The sequence below is a fragment of the Gossypium hirsutum genome, chromosome A01 (assembly GCF_007990345.1).
Source record: "Gossypium hirsutum isolate 1008001.06 chromosome A01, Gossypium_hirsutum_v2.1, whole genome shotgun sequence".
In the NCBI taxonomy this organism is placed as follows: Eukaryota; Viridiplantae; Streptophyta; class Magnoliopsida; order Malvales; family Malvaceae; genus Gossypium; species Gossypium hirsutum.
The window spans coordinates 54,235,399-54,260,279 of record NC_053424.1 but is presented as its reverse complement, the minus strand read 5'-3'; the positions used below and the strand labels follow the sequence as shown (position 1 = coordinate 54,260,279).

Genomic DNA, 24,881 nt, shown 5'->3' with positions numbered 1-24,881 from the left:
AATATTGAGACAGGGACTAAATTGAATAGAATAGAAATTTGTATGATTTAACTGATATAAGAAATTGGTATGAAATTAAGTTGAATTATGTTATATTATGTGATAAAAATTGATGTTGAATTGAGAATGATAGGATGTAAGTAGAACTATGTGATGAAAATAGAAATTGGTTACTATATTAATTGTACGAGTTTATACTTTGGTTTAGTCGATGATTCACTTACGTGCTAGTATATTTGCTTTGGTTTATCTGATGATACATTTATGTGCCAGTATAATTGTTTCAGTATATCTGGTGATGCACTTACATGCCAATATATTTGCTTCGGTAAATCAGATGATACACTTATGTGCCAACATGACTGCTTTGGTTTATCCGATAATGCATATTGTGTGTCAGTATAATTGCTTCGGCTTGCTTAATGATGCACTATGTGTGTTTGTATCTTTCCTTAAGGGTATCAGACACTTTTGGAAAAAAGGTACGTTACCTAAGAAACTGTGAGTAAAATGGATGCATAGGTACTGCACCCTTCTTGAAAGGGACCACATCCAGTCTGATCCATTAAGACGCAGCATTACCTAGGTACAACTCCTCCACGAAGAGGTACCGCACCAAAAATGAAGAGGTATCGCACCCTCCCAATTGAGGTGGCCCTAATGGTCACATTTTGACCGAAGGAATTGGACCTTTATGACTTGGTATTGGTACCTAATGCTCTGTAGAAGCATTTATTATTACAATTAAAGACTCCAACAACTCCAATTCATTTCCATCAACCTCAAACGACTATTAATCTATGATAGGGTATAAATGGAGCACTAAAACACTCAAAAAGGGTGAAAAAAAAAGCTTACAAATACCAAGAGCAAAAATCTAATCCTTTCTCATTGTTATTCTCATTTTCTCTTGTATACACTTGTTGGGTTATTTTATTTTTTTTTTTTTTTTGTGTGTGAGTGCTTAATTTTTATATATCAACTTTCAAACTTTATTTCTTATTTTTGTGAGGATTTACTTAAGGTTTTAGGTAAAAAACCTTAAGTTGCCTTTTGAAAAAAGATAGATTGTAAAGGTTAAACTTTATCTTTGAAAGGTTCGGATTTAGTGAATTTAAAAAATCCTTAATTGTGGTAAGCTAAGGTAGTAGATGTAGACAATTGGGGCTGAACCACTATAAATTTTTGAGTCTATTGTTTGCCATTTTTGCTTTATTTTTTTTAAACACCAATTAACCCCTCTCTTAGTGATTATTGATCCTTACAATCTTGATTATAGAAATTAATTTAGAATAAACCTCAAAATTTACATATGAATTTTAATTAAATGTGTAATATGTTACATCAACTTTAATTTGATATAATTATAAATATAAATTCAATTTTAACTCAATTATATATTATTATAATTTTGATTAAATTATACATATTTTAAAAGACAAATAAATTTAATTATTCTTAGTAAACGTAACATTTTATATACACAAAAAGCAAACTGAAAATGGTGCTATGTTATTAATTTATTATAATTGAAATAAAATCAAAATTTATATATATAAACACTTGTATAAAATCAACATCAATATTCATATATTATGGCAATAACTCAAACTGAAAGATCCTTTTTTTTATAAAACAAACTTAAAATCTTATTAGGTGTCAAGCTTGAAAGTAAATTAATTATTGCCAATCCATGCTGTGTATTTATTTCTACCATTATTTAATAGTGAACAAGATTATTTTCTGCAAATACAAAGCTAAAAAGTCCCAAAAAGGAAAACCAAGTATGTCGGCTAAAATATCCTTAAAACATCAACGACTAGAACATGCCTAAGGTAAAATGCAAATATTTAAAGCTTGTTTCTAAACCAAAACACACCTTTGTCCTTGTCGCCCTCATCTGGTTCAACGTAAAGACACTCCTTCGCCTCCCTCCATATCGCCTTATAGACAGGCATCCCATCGAACTGATAGTATTCCCCCAATATTGGCTTTATCGCCTTGGTGGCCGCCATTGCATGATAGTGAGGCATTGTAGAAAACAAATGATGAGCCACATGAGTGTCGGTTATGTTATGGAAAACCTTGTTTAAAATCCCATAATCTCTGTCCACAGTTGATAAAGCTCCTCTCATCCAGTCCCACTCCGAGGAATCATAGTGCGGCAAAGATGGGTGAGTGTGTTGCAAATACGTGATCATTACTAAGAAGGCGTTAACCACCAATAATGGCACCCCATAAACGCTAATAACCCAACCTACCCCTTTGGCCAACACGAGACGGTAGAGCGCATAGGCGACAGCGAGGACGCCGGCGTCAGAGATATAGATTTGGAGTCGTTCCCGGTCGGAAAATATGGGGCCGTAAGGGTCATAGTGGCAAGCGAACCTGTCGTAAGGCCGACCGGCAACGTTGAAAGCTAAGTAAAGCGGCCAACCAAGGGTAAGTTGAATGGTGATTGACAGAAACCGACCCGGTGGATTGTTGAAGTGTTTGGCCCACCATCTTAAACCAGATTTTTTCTTGGGAACGAACACTTCATCCCTTTCGAGGGAACCGGTATTGGAATGGTGACGACGGTGGCTATATTTCCAAGAGAAATATGGAACTAAGAGAGAAGAGTGGAGGATAAGGCCAACGGTGTCGTCAAGCCATTGATAATCACTGAAGGCATGGTGGCCACATTCATGGGCTATGACCCAAACGCCGGTCAAAATCCAACCTTGCATGGCCCAATAAAGAGGCCAAGCCACGTAGGAGAGAGGCTGAGGAAGGTTATGGAAGTAATTGGTGGCCACATAATAGAAAAGAGAGGCCAATATAAAGTCGTAAAGGAGATATGAGAATGAGCGTAAAACGGAGCGCTGGAAACAGTGTGGTGGGATGGCTTTCTTGATTTCACTCAGAGTGAAGGGCGGCTTTGAGTATGGAACTCGCTTCAGTGAGTTGAATTCGGATTTTTTTGGACTCGGTGGAACCGACATTCTGCCTCCAGCACCCATTGTTCCACACCCTGAAAAAATAAATGGATAGTGGAAATGGTTAAAAGAACAAACATGGTAGATTGAAAATTTAATAGAAAAATATCTGCTAAATAACCGACTAAACTTATTAGTCTCAATATAATCCACTTCACTAACCATAAACAAACCAAAATTATTATTCTCCATGTTAATTACTCAATTTTAATCTCTAAACCCCTACAAGGATACTAGTTGATAATATTCATTTTGATACTCGAACTTAACTATAAGGTTTAAATTAGTAGTTAAGATTTTTTTTTAATTAGATACTTGAACTTGACTTTAAAGTTTAATTTGGTACAAAACTTATTTTAGTCCAATTAGGCATCTGAACTTAACTTTTTGGTTTGAATTAGTACATGAATTTGGTTTTTAGTCCAAATTAATATGTACAATAAATGACTTATTTGATTCTAAAAAGAAAGACTTATTTGAACCAATTGGACCTATTAAGACAAGTTCAAATACTAATTTTAAACCAAAAGCAAAATTTAAGTACCAAATTGAACCTTGAGGACAAATTTAGGTACCTAATTAGACAAAAAAAAACCTTAGATACTAATTTGAACCTTAAGGTATATTTACCCTTTTTATAATATCATTAATTATTCCAAATAATTAACACTGCTAGCTATTTTAATTAAAACACTAAGGTAGATAAAGATCTATATTATTGATTAATACTTTTTATAAATCAACTGAACATCAACTCAAATAATGACTAAAATATCACTACTTCACAATGTGTTTTTGCATGTATATATATATATATATATATATATATTATTTAGAATACAAATCCTCTGCCCCAAGCTCTTGCCTCCACCGTGTCCCTCGTGTACTTTTTTTTTTCATTTTATATCCTATAAACATTAACAAAAAGTAAAAATTATCTTTTCAATTTTATACTAATTGTAAAAGAATTAAAATTGATAAGAAATAAAAATTTTAAACCAATTGATCATATATATTTTAATTTATAGAAAAAATATAAATAATTTAATATATTGAATTTTGATAAGATAGTTCTTAAATTAAATCTACAACATTAAACTAAAAACTAATTTTTTTTTTAGTATAAAAATTCGTATCAATGGAAAAGATTGCTTTTTGGGTATAATGAGTTTATTAAGTTTGAAATAAAAATTTATAACTTGTAAAATTTTAAAATCATTTAAATCTATCTAAGCTTATTTGACCTAAACTAATTTGAATATAAAAAATTTAAGTACACAAAATTTTGATTTCAAGAAAAATTTGTGTCAAAGAATATCTAAAATGAGTTTATTCAAGTCTAAGATAATTCAAATTTGAAAAAATTCAAATCCGAAGAAAATCAAATTTGGACCAGCTTGAACTCACTAGTTTGTCAACTTTAATAAGTGGAAGTAAAATACTAGTAAATATTTAAAAAGTTAAAACAGTTAATATTGATATCAGTTTTTGTTCAAAAGAGTTGTATGTTTTTTCTTAGTATCAAGAGTAAATATACATGCATATATGTATTCCTCGTCGATTTGAACTGGGTTGATTTTAGATTTGGATTATTTTAAGTTTAGATGAGTTTGAGAATATTTTCGAGCTTATGTTTTTCTTGAACTCATTTTTTTAGATTTAAATTTTCTCATATCTGAATCAATTCAAGTTATGTAGCCTTTTGATGTTTTATAAATTATATATTTTTTTATTTTGAATTTAATAAACTCATTATGTTATTTTTTTATTTCGAATGTAATAAACTCATATCAGAAAAACAATCTTTCCAATTGATTTAGGTTTTTGAATTATTAAAAAAAAAGTAATTTAATGTTATAGATTTAATTTAAAAATTATCTTGTCAAAATTTGATCTATTAGAATATTTATATTTTTAATTTAAATATATATAATGAATTGATATAATTTAATTTATATTTATTTTATTATTATTATTTTATTATTTTTTATTTTTTATTAATTTTAATTCTTATATAATTAATATAAAATTTAAAAAATAATTACAATTTTTTTGTGATAAAAATAATTACAATTTTAATCAAAGCTTATAAGATTTCCTTTAAAATAAAAAAATATATATTACGTGGCGTAAATTTATTAAAGAGGCATAGACATAATGAGATTTATTTAAATCTTTTAAAGCATTTCAATTAAAATATTATTTATTTTTATATCAGGTTTATACATATAAAATTTTGAACTCATTACTTTAACATGGATTTTTTTATGTATGTATGTTTGTTGAGATGATGCTTTAAAAAAATTCACATAAGCGTTTTAAACAAAATAACTAACCCTTTGAAATTAACTAATGATTTATTAAAATAAAATATTAAATTAAAATATAAAAATTAAATTTCAAATTTCAAATTTAAACATAATAGAGAAAAAAATGATAATTGATCTTAATATGACATCTTAGTCCAAATAACTAATACCATTAAAAACTTCTTTATATAATTTTGGTTTTTTTTTAAGAAAAAGATAGTTAAAATCATACGATAATGATAAATTAGTAAAAATAGTTATTTAAATAATGATAATTTTACTTTTAAAATGATAGATATTTTTGGATTTCTTTTCTTAAATATTCACATCACCCAACTAATGAAATTTTTTAACAAAGTAAGTTATTTGCACTAAGTTATAACATTAATTATAATAATATATAGGATGATCACATTATGTAAAATTAAAAAATATAAACTAAATCTCCATAATCAGGTTAGTACATGGAAGAAATCATAATTTAACCAATTTTCTACTGTGAATATTAAATATTCTCAATGTGAATCCAAGATCTGCAGAGCAATAGAACTTGGAATTTAGAAAAACGTATTCAAGTACTACTAAGAAGAAAATAAAGGACTAGACTTGTTAAGCAGATTTCATATTGTTGTTATTTCAAGGCTAGGAATGGCCCAAAACTACACTAAATCAATAATTGCACATCATCAATTACTACTGTTATAATACTCATTATTAAAGACCTATAACCTGATTGAGTTCGGGTTGGATTTTACACAATTCGCATATCAAACTCGTATGACACTAAGGGTTCGCATCACACATAAGATCGCGCGATGTGGGTTCACACCCCACTACATAGGTAAACCCCCATCGCATAAACACGTGTTAAACCTAGAGTATGGCATGTGTTAGCATTCATGGAACCTATCTAGGATATCACATCAATGAACAATAACCATATAGAAATACATAGCTTTACCATCTAAAGAGGAGAGAGAGAACACTCAACAATTTGGTGCGGTGAGCATGGACGAACTTCCGATTTTCATATTTTCAGATTGCTAAAAAATCAAAATGGCTCATCCCAATGAGATGGATTTTGCTGGTTGGTTTGCTAATTGACCAGAAAATTTGGGTAACTCGGCCTATGCATGTACCTCCAACTCTTTTGATCTCAACATTCCTTTTAGTCAAAAAGCATCACCACAATAGTTATGCGCTCTGCAGGAGCAGTTAAGGTTAATGAAGGAAGAGATGGCTTTACAAAGTACTAGGTTTGAACGACGATAAACATTTCAGCAATAATTGTTAAGACAAAATAAAGAGTTGAAAAGGAAGATGCAATTTGACAATTATGATCTTCAAGATAACATCATGCTCGCCTAGAGCAAAATGAAATGGATGCCCTGCAAAGAGATGTGCAGGCTTTGCATCCTAACGCCCAAGATATGGATTACTTTTTTTGTTCTAACAATCCACTGGCTTCTGAAGTAGTGACTGTGGGCTTACCAACCAAGTTCAAAGTTCCAAAGGAAATGTTCGAAGGAAGAAGTGATCCTCAAGCGCATCTCATATAGTATAATGATTATATGAATGTGCTAGGGGCTTCTGATGCTGCGAAGTGCAAGGCCATCTCAACAACCCTTAAGGGGAATGCAAAAGATGGAGAATTAGGTTTGATGTTCTTGGGAAAATTCCAAGCTCATGGAACAATAATGAGCACTCCTATGGGTTTAATGTCAGTAAAGTAGAAAGATGGAGAATCCTTATAGGATTATGTTAAACGTTTTCTTGCAGCAATGTTAAATACCAAGAATTTGGAGGATCAGTGGGTCATTGTTGTTTTTATCATGGGTATTCAAAATGAGCATGTGCAATAATCGTTTATTGATAATAAGCCACAGAGTTTGGCAGATTTGTATATGTAATGACCCAAATTCCCGGGCACCGGAAAAACGAGTCGTAGGGCCTCCGTCTTAGGAAATTAAGTCCGTAAATATTTATTAAAAATATTTATGAGGATAATTATGAGTTAAATTAGAGTTTAATTAAGTGAATTTAATTTAATTAAGAGTGACTAAGTAAAAGGACTAAATTGAATAAAGTGTGAAAGTTGAATTATAGATTAAAAGAAAATAAAAAGACCAAAATGGTAATTATGCCATTTGTCCTAAGTGAGGCGGCATAAACATAAAAATCTGAGATTTTTATGTGTTAAAATATATATTAAATTATTATTATTAAAAGTAAAGTAAATAAAAAGGAAATAAAAGAAAAGGAAAGATAGAAAAGAACAGAGAAGCTCACGAAACAGAGAAAGAAAGGAAAGGAAGAAAGAAAAAGGAAAAATTGGAGAATTGAAGCTTGAAAGTTAAATTGGTAAGTTAATTAAGCCCTTTTGCTTTCTAATTTTGGTATTTTTGAAGCTTTAGAGAAAGATTTTCTTGAATTCATGAGAAAATATTGAAAATTAATGAAGGTTTGATTAGGGTTTATGTTGAAGAAATGATGAAATCAGGGATTAATTGGATAAAATTTTGAATTTGAATGGAATTAGGGACTTAATTGTAAAACAAGCCATAAGTTTTGAGTTTTAGGAATTAAATTGAAAGAAATTCGGAATTATAAAAAAATTATGAAAATTTGATAGTTATATGAATATTTTGATGGAAATTGAATAGAAATAAGGTGTGAATTGGTGTTATAAACTTGGTTATTAGCATTTTACATCAAAACAGTTTTGGGAAGTAGCAATGGTCTGACTTTGAAAATTCACTAAAAATTGTAGGAATTGAATTAGAGGATGGATAAGATATGAAATTAAAGTTTATTGGGTCTAGTTTCTTATAGTGGAAACAGTGTAAGCAATGAATTTATGAATCGAGAGATATTTGAAAATTTGAAAGACTGGTTCAGGGTGATTTCGAGACACTCTGTTTTGACTTTGGAAAACCATTAAAAATTGTAAAAAAATTATTATGGAGTTTAATTTATATGTGTGAACTCCTTAATGAATCTAGTTTTAAAATAAATAAATAAGAACCTTATTCGAGTTCTGTACAATGAGATAATTGATTTTTAGTAGAGAGAGGTCAGAACTGTCGAATGGAGTAACAGGGGAGTATTTAATGAATAAACTGTACTAATTGGCTAGACCAAAAGTTCTGAAAATTTTATGGTGATAAGATATATGAGTCTAGTTTCAAAAACAATTTATGGATATTAATTTGGAGTTTCTTAGCTCAAGATATAAATAATTTAGTAACAATGACTCAAACAGACAGCTTAATGGTGAAATTATATATCTTAAAAAAAGGGGTCAAATTTGCATGTTTATACTCATGAATTAAATTGGATTGTATTATATTAATTTATTATAATTATGCTAATTTTCGTAGCAAACAAAGGAACCGAGGCATCCAATACAAAGGGGAAAGAGAAAGTAGTCGAGGAATAGCTCGAGGAAAATTGGTTTGTATTATCATAATTCATAGTATTTATTATTGCATATTTAATTCTAATATATATATATGAATGTGCGTGAAAATGACTTGAATGTGAATTGTTGATTAGTTGTGATTACATTGAGAAATATAAGAGAATTGATTGAAATGTGAAAATGTTTCGGAAATGGAAATATGATCGAAACCCTATTAACTAGTCGGGCTTAGTGGATATAATTGGCATGCCATAGGATTGGAAGTGTTCAGGGATTCTTCGACCTCGAGTCGATGAGGCACTCGGTGTGCCATAGATTTACTTCGGATAGTTTCGATGAGGCTTTGGTAGCCACATTGCTTCGGCTTGGCCGATGAGGTACTTGGTGTGCCATAGATCTGATTTACTTCGAACTATCCGATAAGGCGTTGGTCGCCACTCTGGTGTGTTTGGTTGGATCCGCGTATCCACCTTGGTCCGAGTCAGGTTAATAGGGCCTATAAGTGAAATGAGCAAAATTATCTGAATCTGATTATCTGAATTATCGAATGAAAGGTGAAAGAAAATGATGATACGAAATGTGAAAAGAAATTGTGTTGTGAAGTTGAAGCATGAACTTTATGTTTATGAATTATGTATACATGAAAGTGTTATGAATTAAGTGTTTACATGTTGGTGAAAATTTTATAATCATTTGAATGTCATTAATATGACATGAATTGGCATATTCAATTGACTACTTGTGCATTTATGTTTTGAACTTGATTTGATGTTATGAATTGAATTATGATAATACCACTGAGTATTTTCAATACTCAGCGTACGGTTGTTTTTCGTGCGCAGGTTAGGTAAAATAGAGTTCAGTTCTGCATTCAAAATCATCTCCAACTCCAGCTCATTTTGTGGTAAAAATCTTATCTTTTGGTAATGTGGCATGTACTAGGTTTTAGGTGGCCATTTGTATATATTTAATGTTTTGAATGTAAAAGATGGTGTATAAACTTTAAGGAGTTTGACGTATAAAGGGACGATTCCTAAGTTTATGAAATGAATGGTATATAGTTACATGTTATGTGGAAGTGAATTGGATTGGTTTGTATAATTGTGTTTAGTGTTTCAAGGAGGCCTGTAGAGTTAGGATTCGAATCCTAACCCCACGAAAGGTTCATATTAGGTCCGTAGAACCTCTATAAGGGTAATTAACCTTATTTTGAGTATAATTTTGTGGTTATTTTCGATTTGTAATAATAAAGTTTGTCTATTTTCGGTAATGCCCTATAACCCTATTCCGGGGACGGTTTGGGGTTAGAAGGTGTTACATTTAGTGGTATCAGAGCTATAGGTTTAGCCGATTCTTAGATTAAAATCGAATTCGTAAGTGAGTCTAGAAGTACATGCCACATTTGAGTTGGAATTGAGTCGGGATTTTTGAATGCTAACCTATTTAATTGTTTATGTTTTATAGAGATTAAAGATGTCAGATGATCGATCAATTGATTTAAATGAAAGTGAATCAGCCACACCTAGTGTGAACCCGTTTATAGACCAACCTCCCGAGGTAGAAGAAGAAAACATTAGGGAAATAGATGAAAAATGTAGAAATGAACCTGATATGTTAAGAGTTTTAGTTGATGCTCTCCAGCAAGTAGCGGGAACTGTACCTGCTACCACATCTATACCTATTCCTAGACGGGCCCCGATTAAGAAATTGAGAAAATACGGTGCCACAGAATTTTCGGGTCTGAAAGGTGTTGATCCATTAGTAGCTGAGAATTGGATAGAAGCGACAAAAAGAATTTTACAACAGTTAGAGTGTACTCCCCGAGAAAGTCTGTTGTGTGCTGTATCTCTATTACAGGGTGAGGCATATTTATGGTGGGAATCTGTTATCCGACACTTGCCGACTGATCAGGTATCATGGAATTTATTTCAGAAAGAGTTTCAAAAGAAATATATCGGGGAAATATATATTGAAAACAAGAAACAAGAATTTCTGACTTTGAAACAAGGTGAAATGACAGTAATAGAGTATGAACGGGAATTTTCAAGACTTGGTAGATATGCATCAGAGTTTATACCGACTGAAGCCGACAGTTGTAAAAGATTCTTACGGGGACTAAGAGAAGAAATAAAAATGTTACTGATATATCAGTGAATTACTGAATTTGTTGATCTGATAGAACAGGCTAAGATGATAGAACAAGTTCTGGGGCTTGATAAAAAGACTGAACCTTCTAAATCGGTTGGGAAACGTACGGGAACTACAATTTTGAATCCATTATTGAAAAGATTTCGAGACTTTAGAAGTGGTTGGAGATCTAGCTTCAGATCAGATAGATGAGGAAAGAGTCAGGGGAAGCAAACTACAGTCTCTACTGGTAGTGTAAGAGGTCCATCTCGAGATACTATTATTCCAGAATGTGAGCATTGTGGGAGAAGACACGGAGGTGAATGTTGGCGATTGACTAGAGGATGTTTCAGATGTGGATCTACAGAACATTTTATTAAAGACTGCCCGAAAGCTGATAATACTGCACCTGCGACATTACAGAGATCAGTATCTACTGCCAGAGGCAGAGGATTGGGCAGAGGTGGTTTTGCATCTCGAGGAGGTAGTGCTAGAGGAAGTAGTGATGTTGTTACACAGCAGTCAGAGGCCAGAGTTCCAGCTAGAGTTTATTTGGTCAGAACTCGAGAAGAGAGGGATGCACATGATGTTGTAACAAGTATATTCTTATTGTATTCCGAACCTGTTTATGTTTTAATTGACCCTGGGTCTTCGCATTCATATGTAAATTCAAAATTGGTTGAATTGGGAAAATTAGAATTTGAGATGTCTAGTGTAGCAATAGAAGTGTCAAGTCCGTTAGGACAGACGGTATTAGTAAATCAAGTTTGTCCAAGATGCTCGTTGGTTATACAAAATAAAATTTTTCCGGTTAATCTATTGATTATGCCATTTGGAGACTTTGATGTAATATTGGGTATGGATTGGTTGTCTGAGCACGGTGTAATTTTAGACTGCTATGAAAAGAAGTTCAGTATTCAGGCTGATGATGGAAACAATATTGAGGTAAAGGGTATTCAAAATAGTGGAACAACACGTGTTGTCTCAACAATGAAAGCTAGTAAGATGTTACAGCAGGGTTGTACAGCATACTTAGCTTATGTTATTAATTCAGATACAGTGGGTAGTCCATGCAGTAAGATCCAAACAGTTTACGAATTTCCAGATGTTTTTCCAGAGGAACTACCGGGTTTACCACCTGACAGAGAAGTTGAATTTGCTATAGGGGTTTATCCGGGTACTGCTCCGATTTCTATACCTCCTTATCGTATGGCACCTACTGAATTGAAGGAGTTAAAGATACAGTTGCAAGATTTATTAGATCGTGGTTTTATTCGGCCGAGTATTTCACCGTGAGGAGTTCCGGTATTATTTGTTAAAAAGAAAGATGGTTCGATGCGACTTTGTATTGATTATAGACAATTGAATAAAGTAACAATCAAGAACAAATATCCACTCCCTCGTATTGATGATTTATTTGATTAGCTGAAAGGAGCTTCTGTATTCTCAAAGATAGACTTGAGATCGGGTTACTACCAACTGAAAGTAAAAGAATGTGATGTACCGAAGACAGCTTTCTGTACGAGGTATGGTCATTATGAATTTTTAGTAATGCCATTTGGATTGACTAATGCTCCAACTGCTTTTATGGATCTGATGAACCGTATATTTCAGCCGTATTTGGATCAATTTGTTGTGGTCTTCATTGATGATATACTTGTTTATTCAAAGACAGAAACAGAGCATGATAAGCACCTCAAAACAGTGTTACAGACTTTGCGAGAAAAGCAATTGTATGGGAAATTTAGTAAATGTGAGTTCTGGTTATCAGAGGTTGTATTTCTAGGACATGTAGTATCAGCGGAAGGAATCAGAGTTGATCCAAAGAAAATTGAAGCCATAGTTCAATGGAAAGCTCCAAGGAATGTGTATGAGGTACGTAGTTTTCTTGGTTTGGCTGGATATTATAGAAGATTTGTAAATGGATTCTCGAAAATAGCCATGCCGATGACTAAGTTGCTACAGAAGAATGTTTCTTTTATATGGGATGACCAATGTCAGAAGAGTTTTGAGACATTGAAACAAATGTTAACCGAGGCACCAGTTTTAACATTACCCGAATCAGGAAAGGATTTTATTGTGTACAGTGATGCTTCTTTAAGTGGTTTGGTTGTGTACTGATGCAAGATGGAAAATTTATTGCTTATGCATCTCGTTAGTTGAAACCACACGAGTGTAATTATCTGACACATGACCTGGAGTTAGCAGCTGTGATTTTTGCTTTGAAGATTTGGAGGCATTATCTTTATGGTGAAAAATGCTACATATTCACTGATCATAAAAGTCTAAAGTATCTTCTTTCCCAAAAAAAATTGAATTTGAGACAGAGACGGTGGATCGAGATCTTGAAAGAATATGATTGTGTTATAGACTACCATCCGGGAAAAGCAAATATAGTAGCGGATGCATTGAGTAGAAAAACGGCAATTGAGTTAAGAGTCATGTTTGCACAGCTCAGTATCACTGATGATGGAAATCTGTTAGCCGAGTTAAAAGTAAAACCGGTAATACTTGAGCAGATTAGAGCAGCTCAGTTGGGAGATGATAAGTTGGTGAAGAAAAGAGAGATGATACAGAGTGGTACACTAGAGAACTTCAGTATTGATGCACATGGATGCTTAAGGTACCAAGATTGAGTTTGTATTCCAGATAACTCTGAATTGAAAGAACTAATACTTCGAGAAGCACATGATGGCTCATTTGCTCTACACCCCGGAGGTACAAAAATGTATCGTAATTTACGAAATTTGTATTGGTGGCCCGGAATGAAAAGAGACATAGTTGAATATGTTAGTAAATGCCTTACATGTCAACGGGTAAAGGCAGAACATCAGGTACCGACTGGTTTACTTCAGCCTGTTAATATTCCTGAATGGAAATGGGATCGTATCACGATGGATTTTGTTATGGGACTACCGTTGTCAGCGAGTAAAAAGAATGCTATTTGGGTGATAGTCGATAGACTTACTAAGTCAGCACATTTTATAGCAGTTAGAACAGATTGGTTGTTACAGAGACTTGCTGAGGTATATATCCGAGAAATTGTTAGACTACACGGTATTCCGGAATCAATAATTTCAGATCAAGATCCTCGGTTCACATCGAGATTTTGGAGGCAATTACATGAATCCTTAGGTACACAGCTTAATTTTAGCACAGCATTTCATCCGCAAACTGACGGACAATCTAAACGGGTAATTCAAATTTTAGAAGATATGCTTCGAGCTTGTATTATGGAGTTTGAATCAGGTTGGGAACGTTATTTGCCTTTAGCTAGATTTGTTTATAATAATAGTTTCCAATCTAGTATTCAAATGGCTCCGTATGAAGCATTATATGGACGAAGATGTAGATCACCCGTGTGTTGGACAAAGCTGAATGGAAGAAAAGTGATTGGGCCAGAATTGATCCAAGAAACTGAAAAAACAGTCAAGAAGATACAAGAGAGATTAAAAGCAGCTTTTGATAGACAGAAGTCTTATGCCGATTTAAAACGACAGGACATTGAGTATTCGGTTGGCGATAAAGTATTTCTTAAAGTCTCTCATTGGAAGAAAGTGTTGAGATTTGGCAGGAAAGGTAAATTGAGTCCTCGTTTCATTGGACCGTATGAGATAGTAGAGAGAATTGGACCAGTGGCTTATCGGTTAGCTTTACCTCCAGAGTTACAGAAAGTACACGATGTTTTTCATGTTTCAATGCTCCGAAGATATCGATCAGATCCTTCTCATGTCATAACTACTGAGGATATTGAGCTTCGACCGGATTTATCATTCAAAGAAGAACCAGTTGAGATTTTAGCCTGAGAGGTAAAGGAATTAAGAAATAAAAGAGTTCCTTTAGTAAAAGTACTTTGGAGAAGTCATAAAATGGAAGAAGCAACATGGGAACCGGAAGAAACCATGAGAACTCAGTACCCTCACCTATTCTCAGGTAAATTTCGAGGACGAATTTTTTTTTTTAGAGGGAGAGAAATGTAATGACCCAAATTCCCGGGCACCGGAAAAAGAGTCGTAGGGCCTCCGTCTTAGGAAATTAAGTCCGTAAATATTTATTAAAAATATTTATGAGGATAATTATGAGTTAAATTAGAGTTTAATTAAGTGAATTTAATTTAATTAAGAGTGACTAAGTAAAAGGACCAAATTGAATAAAGTGTGAAAGTTGAATTATAGATTAAAAGAAAATAAAAAGGACCAAAATGGTAATTATGCCATTTGTCCTAAGTGAGGCGGCATAAACATAAAAATCTGAGATTTTTATGTGTTAAAATATATATTAAATTATTATTATTAAAAGTAAAGTAAATAAAAAGGAAATAAAAGAAAAGAAAGATAGAAAAGAACAGAGAAGCTCACGAAACAGAAAAAGAAAGGAAAGGAAGAAAGAAAAAGGAAAAATTGGAGAATTGAAGCTTGAAAGTTAAATTGGTAAGTTAATTAAGCCCTTTTGCTTTCTAATTTTGGTATTTTTGAAGCTTTAGAGAAAGATTTTCTTGAATTCATGAGAAAATATTGAAAATTAATGAAGGTTTGATTAGGGTTTATGTTGATGAAATGATGAAATCAGGGATTAATTGGATAAAGTTTTGAATTTGAATGGAATTAGGGACTTAATTGTAAAACAAGCCATAAATTTTGAGTTTTAGGAATTAAATTGAAAGAAATTCGGAATTATAGAAAAATGATGAAAATTTGATAGTTATATGAATATTTTGATGGAAATTGAATAGAAATAAGGTGTGAATTGGTGTTATAAACTTGGTTATTAGCATTTTACATCAAAACAGTTTTGGGAAGTAGCAATGGTCTGACTTTGAAAATTCACTAAAAATTGTAGGAATTGAATTAGAGGATGGATAAGATATGAAATTAAAGCTTATTGGGTCTAGTTTCTTATAGTGGAAACAGTGTAAGCAATGAATTTATGAATCGAGAGATATTTGAAATTTTGAAAGACTGGTTCAGGGTGATTTCGAGACACTCTGTTTTGACTTTGGAAAACCATTAAAAATTGTAAAAAATTATTATGGAGTTTAATTTATATGTGTGAACTCCTTAATGAATCTAGTTTTAAAATAAATAAATAAGAACCTTATTCGAGTTCTGTACAATGAGATAATTGATTTTTAGTAGAGAGAGGTCAGAACTGTCGAATGGAGTAACAGGGGAGTATTTAATGAATAAACTGTACTAATTGGCTAGACCAAAAGTTCTGAAAATTTTATGGTGATAAGATATATGAGTCTAGTTTCAAAAAAAATTTATGGATATTAATTTGGAGTTTCTTAGCTCAAGATATAAATAATTTAGTAACAATGACTCAAACAGACAGCTTAATGGTGAAATTATATATCTTAAAAAAAAGGGTCAAATTTGCATGTTTATACTCATGAATTAAATTGGATTGTATTATATTAATTTATTATAATTATGCTAATTTTCGTAGCAAACAAAGGAACCGAGGCATCCAATACAAAGGGGAAAGAGAAAGTAATCGAGGAATAGCTCGAGGAAAATTGGTTTGTATTATCATAATTCATAGTATTTATTATTGCATATTTAATTCTAATATATATATATGAATGTGCGTGAAAATGACTTGAATGTGAATTGTTGATTAGTTGTGATTACATTGAGAAATATAAGAGAATTGATTGAAATGTGAAAATGTTTCGGAAATGGAAATATGATCGAAACCCTATTAACTAGTCGGGCTTAGTGGATATAATTGGCATGCCATAGGATTGGAAGTGTTCAGGGATTCTTCGACCTCGAGTCGATGAGGCACTCGGTGTGCCATAGATTTACTTCGGATAGTTTCGATGAGGCTTTGGTAGCCACATTGCTTCGGCTTGGCCGATGAGGTACTTGGTGTGCCATAGATCTGATTTACTTCGAACTATCCGATAAGGCGTTGGTCGCCACTCTGGTGTGTTTGGTTGGATCCGCGTATCCACCTTGGTCCGAGTCAGGTTAATAGGGCCTATAAGTGAAATGAGCAAAATTATCTGAATTATCGAATGAAAGGTGAAAGAAAATGATGATACGAAATGTGAAAAGAAATTGTGTTGTGAAGTTGAAGCATGAACTTTATGTTTATGAATTATGTATACATGAAAGTGTTATGAATTAAGTGTTTACATGTTGGTGAAAATTTTATAATCATTTGAATGTCATTAATATGACATGAATTGGCATATTCAATTGACTACTTGTGCATTTATGTTTTGAACTTGATTTGATGTTATGAATTGAATTATGATAATACCACTGAGTATTTTCAATACTCAGCGTACGGTTGTTTTTCGTGCGCAGGTTAGGTAAAATAGAGTTCGGTTCTGCATTCAAAATCATCTCCAACTCCAACTCATTTTGTGGTAAAAATCTTATCTTTTGGTAATGTGGCATGTACTAGGTTTTAGGTGGCCATTTGTATATATTTAATGTTTTGAATGTAAAAGATGGTGTATAAACTTTAAGGAGTTTGACGTATAAAGGGACGATTCCTAAGTTTATGAAATGAATGGTATATAGTTACATGTTATGTAGAAGTGAATTGGATTGGTTTGTATAATTGTGTTTAGTGTTTCAAGGAGGCCTGTAGAGTTAGGATTCGAATCCTAACCCCACGAAAGGTTCATATTAGGTCCGTAGAACCTCTATAAGGGTAATTAACCTTATTTTGAGTATAATTTTGTGGTTATTTTCGATTTATAATAATAAAGTTTGTCTATTTTCGGTAATGCCCTGTAACCCTATTCCGGGGACGGTTTGGGATTAAAGGGTGTTACAGTATAAGAGGGCCCATAAGTTTGTTGAAGTAGAGGAAATTAATAGAACGGCTTGTAGTACAAAGCGAGGGACAACAGAGGAGTTATTCACAAAATGAATCGTCGAGAGTATTTCAAATATCTCAACCTAAACACATAAGAAAGTATGCCCTTCATAGAAGATTTGAAACTTATACTCCATTAAATGCTACTCGTTCCTATATCCTTAGCTAGGTTAAAAGTTTGGGCATCTTGCTAAGTCCTCCACCCATACGACGTAATGTATCGAGGTCAAACTTGAGGGATAAATGTAATTTTCACAACGACGGAGGACATAAGATTGAGGATTGCTCTTCTCTAAATGATGCTATTGAAGAAGCAATTAAGAATGACGAGTTAAAAGATTTTATAGCTCAAGATACTACTCCTTCAGGTCAGAGTTTGCTAGGTGAGGACAATGGCAAGCAAAAGGTTATGGGAACAATACATGTGATAATTGTTACTGATGAAGACTAGGTGACCTCTAACACAAAGAAAAAGGCTCACCTTAAAAGCGTAATGTCAATCAGCTTACTAAAAAGGGTTGCGTCAACAAGAAAAATGGAAGGTGGAATTTAACAATGAAGATGAAAGCATGATGTGTGATGAAGAAGGAAATGACCTAATGGTTGTGTAGCAATTATAACAGGGTTTGAGGTGAAGAGAATATTGGTTGATAGTGGCAGTGCTGTGGAGTTGTTAACTTGGGATGCTTACCAGAAAATGAGTTTGAAAGAGCAAGTTTTAAGGAGGGCAAGTCTATTGTATAGTTTTACAAACCATTCTATGAAGTTAAAGGGATGCATTACTTTACTCGTTACATTGGGGGACAACAAACACACCACGACAAAATATGTATAGTTCTTTGTGGTAGACTATCCAATGGCCTATAATACCATTTTGGGCGTCCCATCATGAGAATGGCTAAGATAATGGTTGCACCATTCTGTATGAAGATTAAATTTCCTATAAGAACAAGGAAAAGCTTTATGAAATTTGATCAACAGGCAGCTAGATAGTGTCACATGTTATCAGTCAAGCAAACACGCGAGCAAGTGCTGCATGGCAATTTTCATGACAGACAAGAGTGGTTGATCAAGTTTCGGATTTGGATAGTTTGGATGTTTGAGGTAAGGAAAGAATTAGGAAGCCAGAAGGGGCAGAGGTCACAGAAAATTTATAGTTATTTTATGATAATACGAACAAGTTTATAAAAATTTCTTCAACATTGGCAGAGGAGGAAAAATAAGACTTGATTCAGTGTTTAACAGTGAATTCCAATGTTTTTGCGTGGTCGACTGCGAATATGCCTGAGGTGGACCTTCAAATGGTTGTTCATAGGTTAAATGTGTTTCCTGAGGTTAAACTAGTTAAGTAGAAAAAAATTTGCTCCTCGGGTTGTAAAGGCCATAAAACAAAAGGTAGGGAAACTGCTTTTAGCGAAGTTCATCAGAGAGGTGGCGTATCCTGATTGGGTTCGAATGTAGTGATAGTGAAGAAAGCTAATGGGAAATAGATAATGAGTATTGACTTCACCAGCCTTAACAAAGCTTGCCCCAAGGACAATTTTCCTTTACCCTCGATTGATGATTTGGTGTATGCGTCCTCGGGGCATAAATTTATTAGTTTTATGGATGCATTTTCGAGTTATAACCAAATATCTATGGCCTCAAAAGATCAAGACAAAATAACTTTTATCATAGAAGAATGTTTGTTTTGCTATTGAGTTATACCTTTTAGTTTGAAATACGCAAGGGCAACTTACTAGAGATTATTTAACAAAATTTTTAGAAAGCAAATTGCGCACAGTGAGGTTTACGTTAATGACATATTGGTAAAGAGCTCTAACCTAAGGGGCATGTTCAGGATTTTTCAGAGGCTTTTTCTGTTTTGCGAGCTCATAGCATGAAATTGTGCCTGGAGAAATGTGTTTTTGATGTAAAAGCAGGCAAATTCTTAGGCTTTTTGGTTTTACAGAGAAGAATAGAAGCGAATCGAGAAAAGATTCAAGCTATTTTGGATATGCCTCCTCCAAGAACTAGCAAGGATATTCAGTGTTTAAAGGGGAGGGTGGTTATGCTCAACAAGTTCGTCTCCAGGATGGCAGGCAAATGCTTAGGTATATACGAGCTCAAATATTAATCCACAAACCTAATTTGCAGGTATGAGTTCATAGACATGAAGCCACAAGTGTGAATTCACAAGCATGTGTCTGGTGTATGGTAGCCAAGTATATTTTCATAAAGGTTTTACACCTAGTATAATTCTGCAGTGGGGAAATCCACCTAGACTTACCGTAACACATATGTTCGCAGAGAGTGAAAGTGAACTGTCTATTTGAGTGAAATGTATTGTATGCGTGTTGCTTATATTTATACGTGAATTGTTTAACATATTAGTTGGCTTTATGTGCGAATTATATTCCATGCGAGTTGTATGTATAGGTAAGCAAACATCATGCGAACTCTTGAGTTCATCAGGTAAAAAAAGCTATTTTGAACTTTGGGGGTGGGACTAAGCCAAAAGCCTAGCAATTTTTGGGATTTAACGTGTATATATTAAGGCGATCTATAATCTTAGCTCATGAATTGTAAATTTTGAAAGACTTGTTTCAACTATGATGTGTATGTAATTAATATTATGCACATGAATGAGGAAATATTTATAAGAGTAGTATTCATTTTGGTCTAAAGCGTTGTGAATAGCACACGAAGTGATAAAATATTTAAAACTCAGGCAATAAGTATGCCAAGTCTAAAGTCTATTCGACTAGCATTCTGGCATGGTCGATCGTCCAACAAATTGATTTGGGGTATTAACATTAACCTAGGCCGAGACAAAAAAAAAATATCTTGTTCAAGCCTAGGTCAAATTAGACTAAGCCTATCAAGTTGGACGGACTATTTGATTCATGGATAAGTCTAGATATAAGTAATAGATTTACCTGATCTTATTTTTCTTTTTTAAGATTATTATATTTCTCTCTAAATATTTTATGTATTTTAGCATATGTATTAAAATCATATACAATAAAATATTATATATGTATATTGTACTATTATATATTATTTACAATTTTAAATTAAAACTGTTAGTGAAAAATGAGGTAAAGTAATATGAATAGGAATCGCAATGACAATGGCAATGGCAATTGGACAAGTCAGCCATTCAGATTTTTATGCCTTCTATAGTCTCCAACCTGATTTTATTTTAAATGTTAACACTTAAATTTGATAAAAAAAATTCTCCATAAATTATAATTAAAATATAAAAATAAAATCTAAATTTAAAAAGATATATTTAGGTAATTTTTTAAGCAATGCACACGAACATCTATATACCTACTATAAAAACAATCCCATTGCATGAGATTGCTTAATTTAAAACTAAGGGGATTACAGCTTGTGACACATATATAATGCCATTAACTATTAATTTGAGGTTAGTTAAAGTAAATTATGATGGAGGAAAAATGAGAAATTGTTTTATGTTATTTTATATTAAGCTATTTTTTCGTTTATTTATATATATTAATATTTTATTTTATGTATATATTTTACATGTTTATATATTCATATTATATTCATTTTACTTTTTGTAAGATTTTTCAAAATTATTAATGTTATTCACTTCAGAAAAAAAATTTATGTGCATTGTTCTGTTGAAATTTATTACATATATATTTTTTATAATTTATTTTAGTGATTCATTTTTAAAATATATTTATGTTCATGATGTATTCACATTTATGATTTTTTTTTTCAGAGTATTAGAATTTTACATAAATTTTAACATAAATAATTCGTTTTATATAGATTTTGACATGATCATATATTCATATTTTGTTAATATTTTTTGTTTCATGTCATGTATAAATTATTTTTCTCAACTTGTGTTTGTATCATATCTTAATTAATTTTATATTTTGTATATTCATAAAATTTTTAACTCTAATTTCATTATTTTAAACAATTTTTTGGATTATTATACATATTTTATAGGCTATATTGATATAACTTATATAAATATTATGTTCAAAAACATTAATCTAATTTTCGAAAACATATCAATATAATACAATCCATAAAAGCATAGTTTTTTTTTTCTGGACAACTCATTATGGTTGGACAATTGTCCTTATAATTTAGAAGAATTTGTTTAAAACTTTTTGAAATATTTTTTGGGTAATATATAATGATTTTAATGTTTTTTTTTAGTAATTTTGATTTAATTTAGAGGAAAATTTTCCTATGATGTTTTATACTAATTCTTATTATGTTTTGTAGAGATTATAATTATAATTTATTTTTGCATAATTTAGTATAGTCAGTGGCAGGATGTTAATTTTGGGTTAAATTAAAATTAGATATGTTACATAATAATCGATTTAAATATATAAACAATTAATTTAAAATAAGTTTTCATCAATATCTTTTAATGGCACCTTTCAATACACTTAATAAAATAAAAAATTATTGGTATATATATGTAAAACAAGCTTCAAAGATTCAAAATATATGAAAATTTTGAAGAAAAACATACCTTATACTTAAAATTTAGAGGAAAAATTATGAAGTTTTTTTTTCTTTTCTTGCTACACACCAATATGAAAGAAAAAGATTGATAAAAGTTTGTTCATTTTTTCTTTTCTTTATATATATTATTATATTACTTATAAAATATTATTATTTTAAGTAAAATATTTAATAAATATTTAACAAAAATATAATTTAAAAGTCATCATGAGTAATTTAGTTTCTTCAAGAAGATTTTTCTTTATTTTTATCAAGAATAATTTTTTTAATATTATTTTTAATACAATAAAAATATTGGAGGGGCCTACTTATATTTTAAAGAGGGCTATAATATATATACAAAAAGAGAAATTACAAAAATCTTAAACCTTTAGGGGGCCTACTTATATTTTTGAAAGAGCCATAGTTTATTTACAAAGAGCCATAGTATATTTACAAACTACTAAATTAAAAAAAAAATTAAACCTTGAGGTCATGACCCTCCTGGCCTCTACTTGGCTCTACCGTTTAAGTATAGTAGTTTAATTTAAAGGAATTATCATCTTTATAGAACTAATGTATCTTCCATATCTATTTTACTATCTATGAATATTAACCCTTTCAAGGTTTGTGAATATCTTTTCTAATAATGTAAACTCTAAAATTTAAATTTAAGCTTTTTTTCCTATGAGTACAATGCGCATTACCATTATGGCCATTATTTATTAATAAAAAATATTATCAAGTTTTTATTTAAAGTATTATAAATTTATTCAAAATTTGAAACATAAGTAATTAATATTAATACATTCATGTCACATTATTGCACCTTAAAAAATTTTATATAAATTGAAATTCTAGTTTTAACGAATTCCACTGCCAGTAGTTTTGCCAGGTTTGGCGGTAAACGTAATCTACACGACCCTACTCATGCTTTTCATATTAGTATTTATGCATGAAAAATGTTTAATATATTTTTACTGGAGTAAAATTAATAATTGTCAAGTATATCACATATTACTTTAGTTGAAATGTTTTTTTATACAATATTTTTTGAAAGAAATAGTGGTTAGAATGTTGGCATGTATATTTGTTCTGACATATAACTATATTATATTTATACATATTTAAAACTAAAAATAACAAGCACAGTCTATGATTGCACCCTTAGGAGCAGGCACATACCCATAACGACACGGCATTTTAGAAAAGCATGTGTTAAATCACGGGATGCAGTCACCGTGACCAAAATCAAACCGTCCGTCTAAATTATCAAATCACAGCGCTGCCACAGATCACTTCTTACCCAAGTAGTGGTGGGTTTATTCATAATTTTTAATAGAAAAATCATTCACGAGTCGATTTATAGACTTGTAGTTTAAAGTTAAAAGTGTTAAACAACAAAAAGAATCAGCTGATATTGTTCATCGGTATCCGGCAAGTGGCAAATATAATTAAATCAAGTTGAAAACTACAGACGAAAATTCCAGAAAAAAGACTGCCAAAAAATTACAATGAAGATAAAGACAATAACATGTTTTTATTTTTATTTTAAATAAATCGTCTTGTCCATTTTTTTTATAACCGGATTCCCATAATATTCTTTTTAATAGAATTTTTGGATTTCATCATCGGAATCAGTAGGATATGCCTTTGATGATGCATATTTGATACCTTTGTAAAAAATTAAACCGTGTACTTAAATAAATAGAATCTTCTTAATATGCTTATATAGAAAAAAATAATTTGTGTAAAATTAATTAAATATGAAATTAAGCAAAAAGAAAACACTCACTTACCTCCAAAAAAAAAAACATGTTCATATCTGAATGAAAGAATAAATCAGCTACTACTCAAGTTATAACTCATTCTTTCAATAAACAATAACTAATATATCATTAACCAAAACTTTAGAAGACAAGTTTCGTTATTCTTTACTATTAATAGATTTCATAATTTCTATTAAAAAATAAGCGAAAGTAAATAGCTGTGTTTATGAATGAACAATAAAGTAAAAAAAAAAAGCAGAAAAGGAGATGGAAAACAAGTTAAAGATCTGTGGTTTAATAACGGCATTGATCAATGAAAAGCACACTAAGATCAAAAAATTGAGGTGTTCCGATTCGGACTCAAGAGAGATGGAAAATCAAATAAATCTTAACTAAAACTTCAAAATGTAAGCTCAAATAAACAAAAAGAACACAAAAAATCAATCACTTTCGAAATAAATCTAACCATCAAAACAACAAATGAAAAATATCAGCAAAATATAAAATAGAAACAATAATTAAATGGCTAAGTAATGAAAAAAAATACCTTAAAATGGAGATTGAAAATCACTCTATTATCTTCGTGGCTTCCTCGCTGTCTCTTTAAGATGAAAGAAATGCCTTTTTTTTTTCCTTCGCGTGGCTCTTAAAAATAGACGGCCGAAGTGAAGAGCGAAGGCCTTTATTTAAGCTTTGGCTTTCCCTCCTTGAAATGTGGGGGGACCCAGTATTGGCATTTTCCCGATACAAATGCCGTTTAGATTTTCTACCTTATACGTCTCCACGTCAGAATGGCAGTACCGTAGCGTAGGAGATATTTGTGATTACGATTTTACCCATGGGAAAAAAAATTCTTTTCGGAATCACGTGACCAAGGGACAGCCCGTGGACTGTGTAGGGCCGTGTTAGGTATTATATTCTAACCAATTAATCTATTGGAATCACGTGACCA

General features: G+C 31.6%; 1 protein-coding gene across 2 annotated transcripts; it reads right to left on the bottom strand.

Annotated features, from left to right (window-relative positions):
• Positions 1-1,680: 1,680 nt before the first annotated feature.
• Positions 1,681-24,645, bottom strand: LOC107941903 (delta(12)-fatty-acid desaturase FAD2). Of its 2 annotated transcripts, XM_016875532.2 has the most exons (3): positions 24,477-24,592; positions 6,249-6,490; positions 1,681-3,013 (listed from the first exon to the last, which is right to left on the bottom strand). In XM_016875532.2, exon 3 carries the CDS (start codon positions 3,000-3,002, stop codon positions 1,851-1,853), a length of 1,152 nt encoding a protein of 383 aa, XP_016731021.1. In that variant the 5' UTR covers positions 3,003-3,013; positions 6,249-6,490; positions 24,477-24,592; the 3' UTR covers positions 1,681-1,850. The 2 variants fall into 2 exon arrangements, with proteins under 2 accessions (XP_016731021.1, XP_016731020.1); XM_016875531.2 differs by lacking the exon at positions 6,249-6,490 and having other exon boundaries at positions 24,477-24,645.
• Between the last annotated feature and the right edge of the window lie 236 nt (positions 24,646-24,881).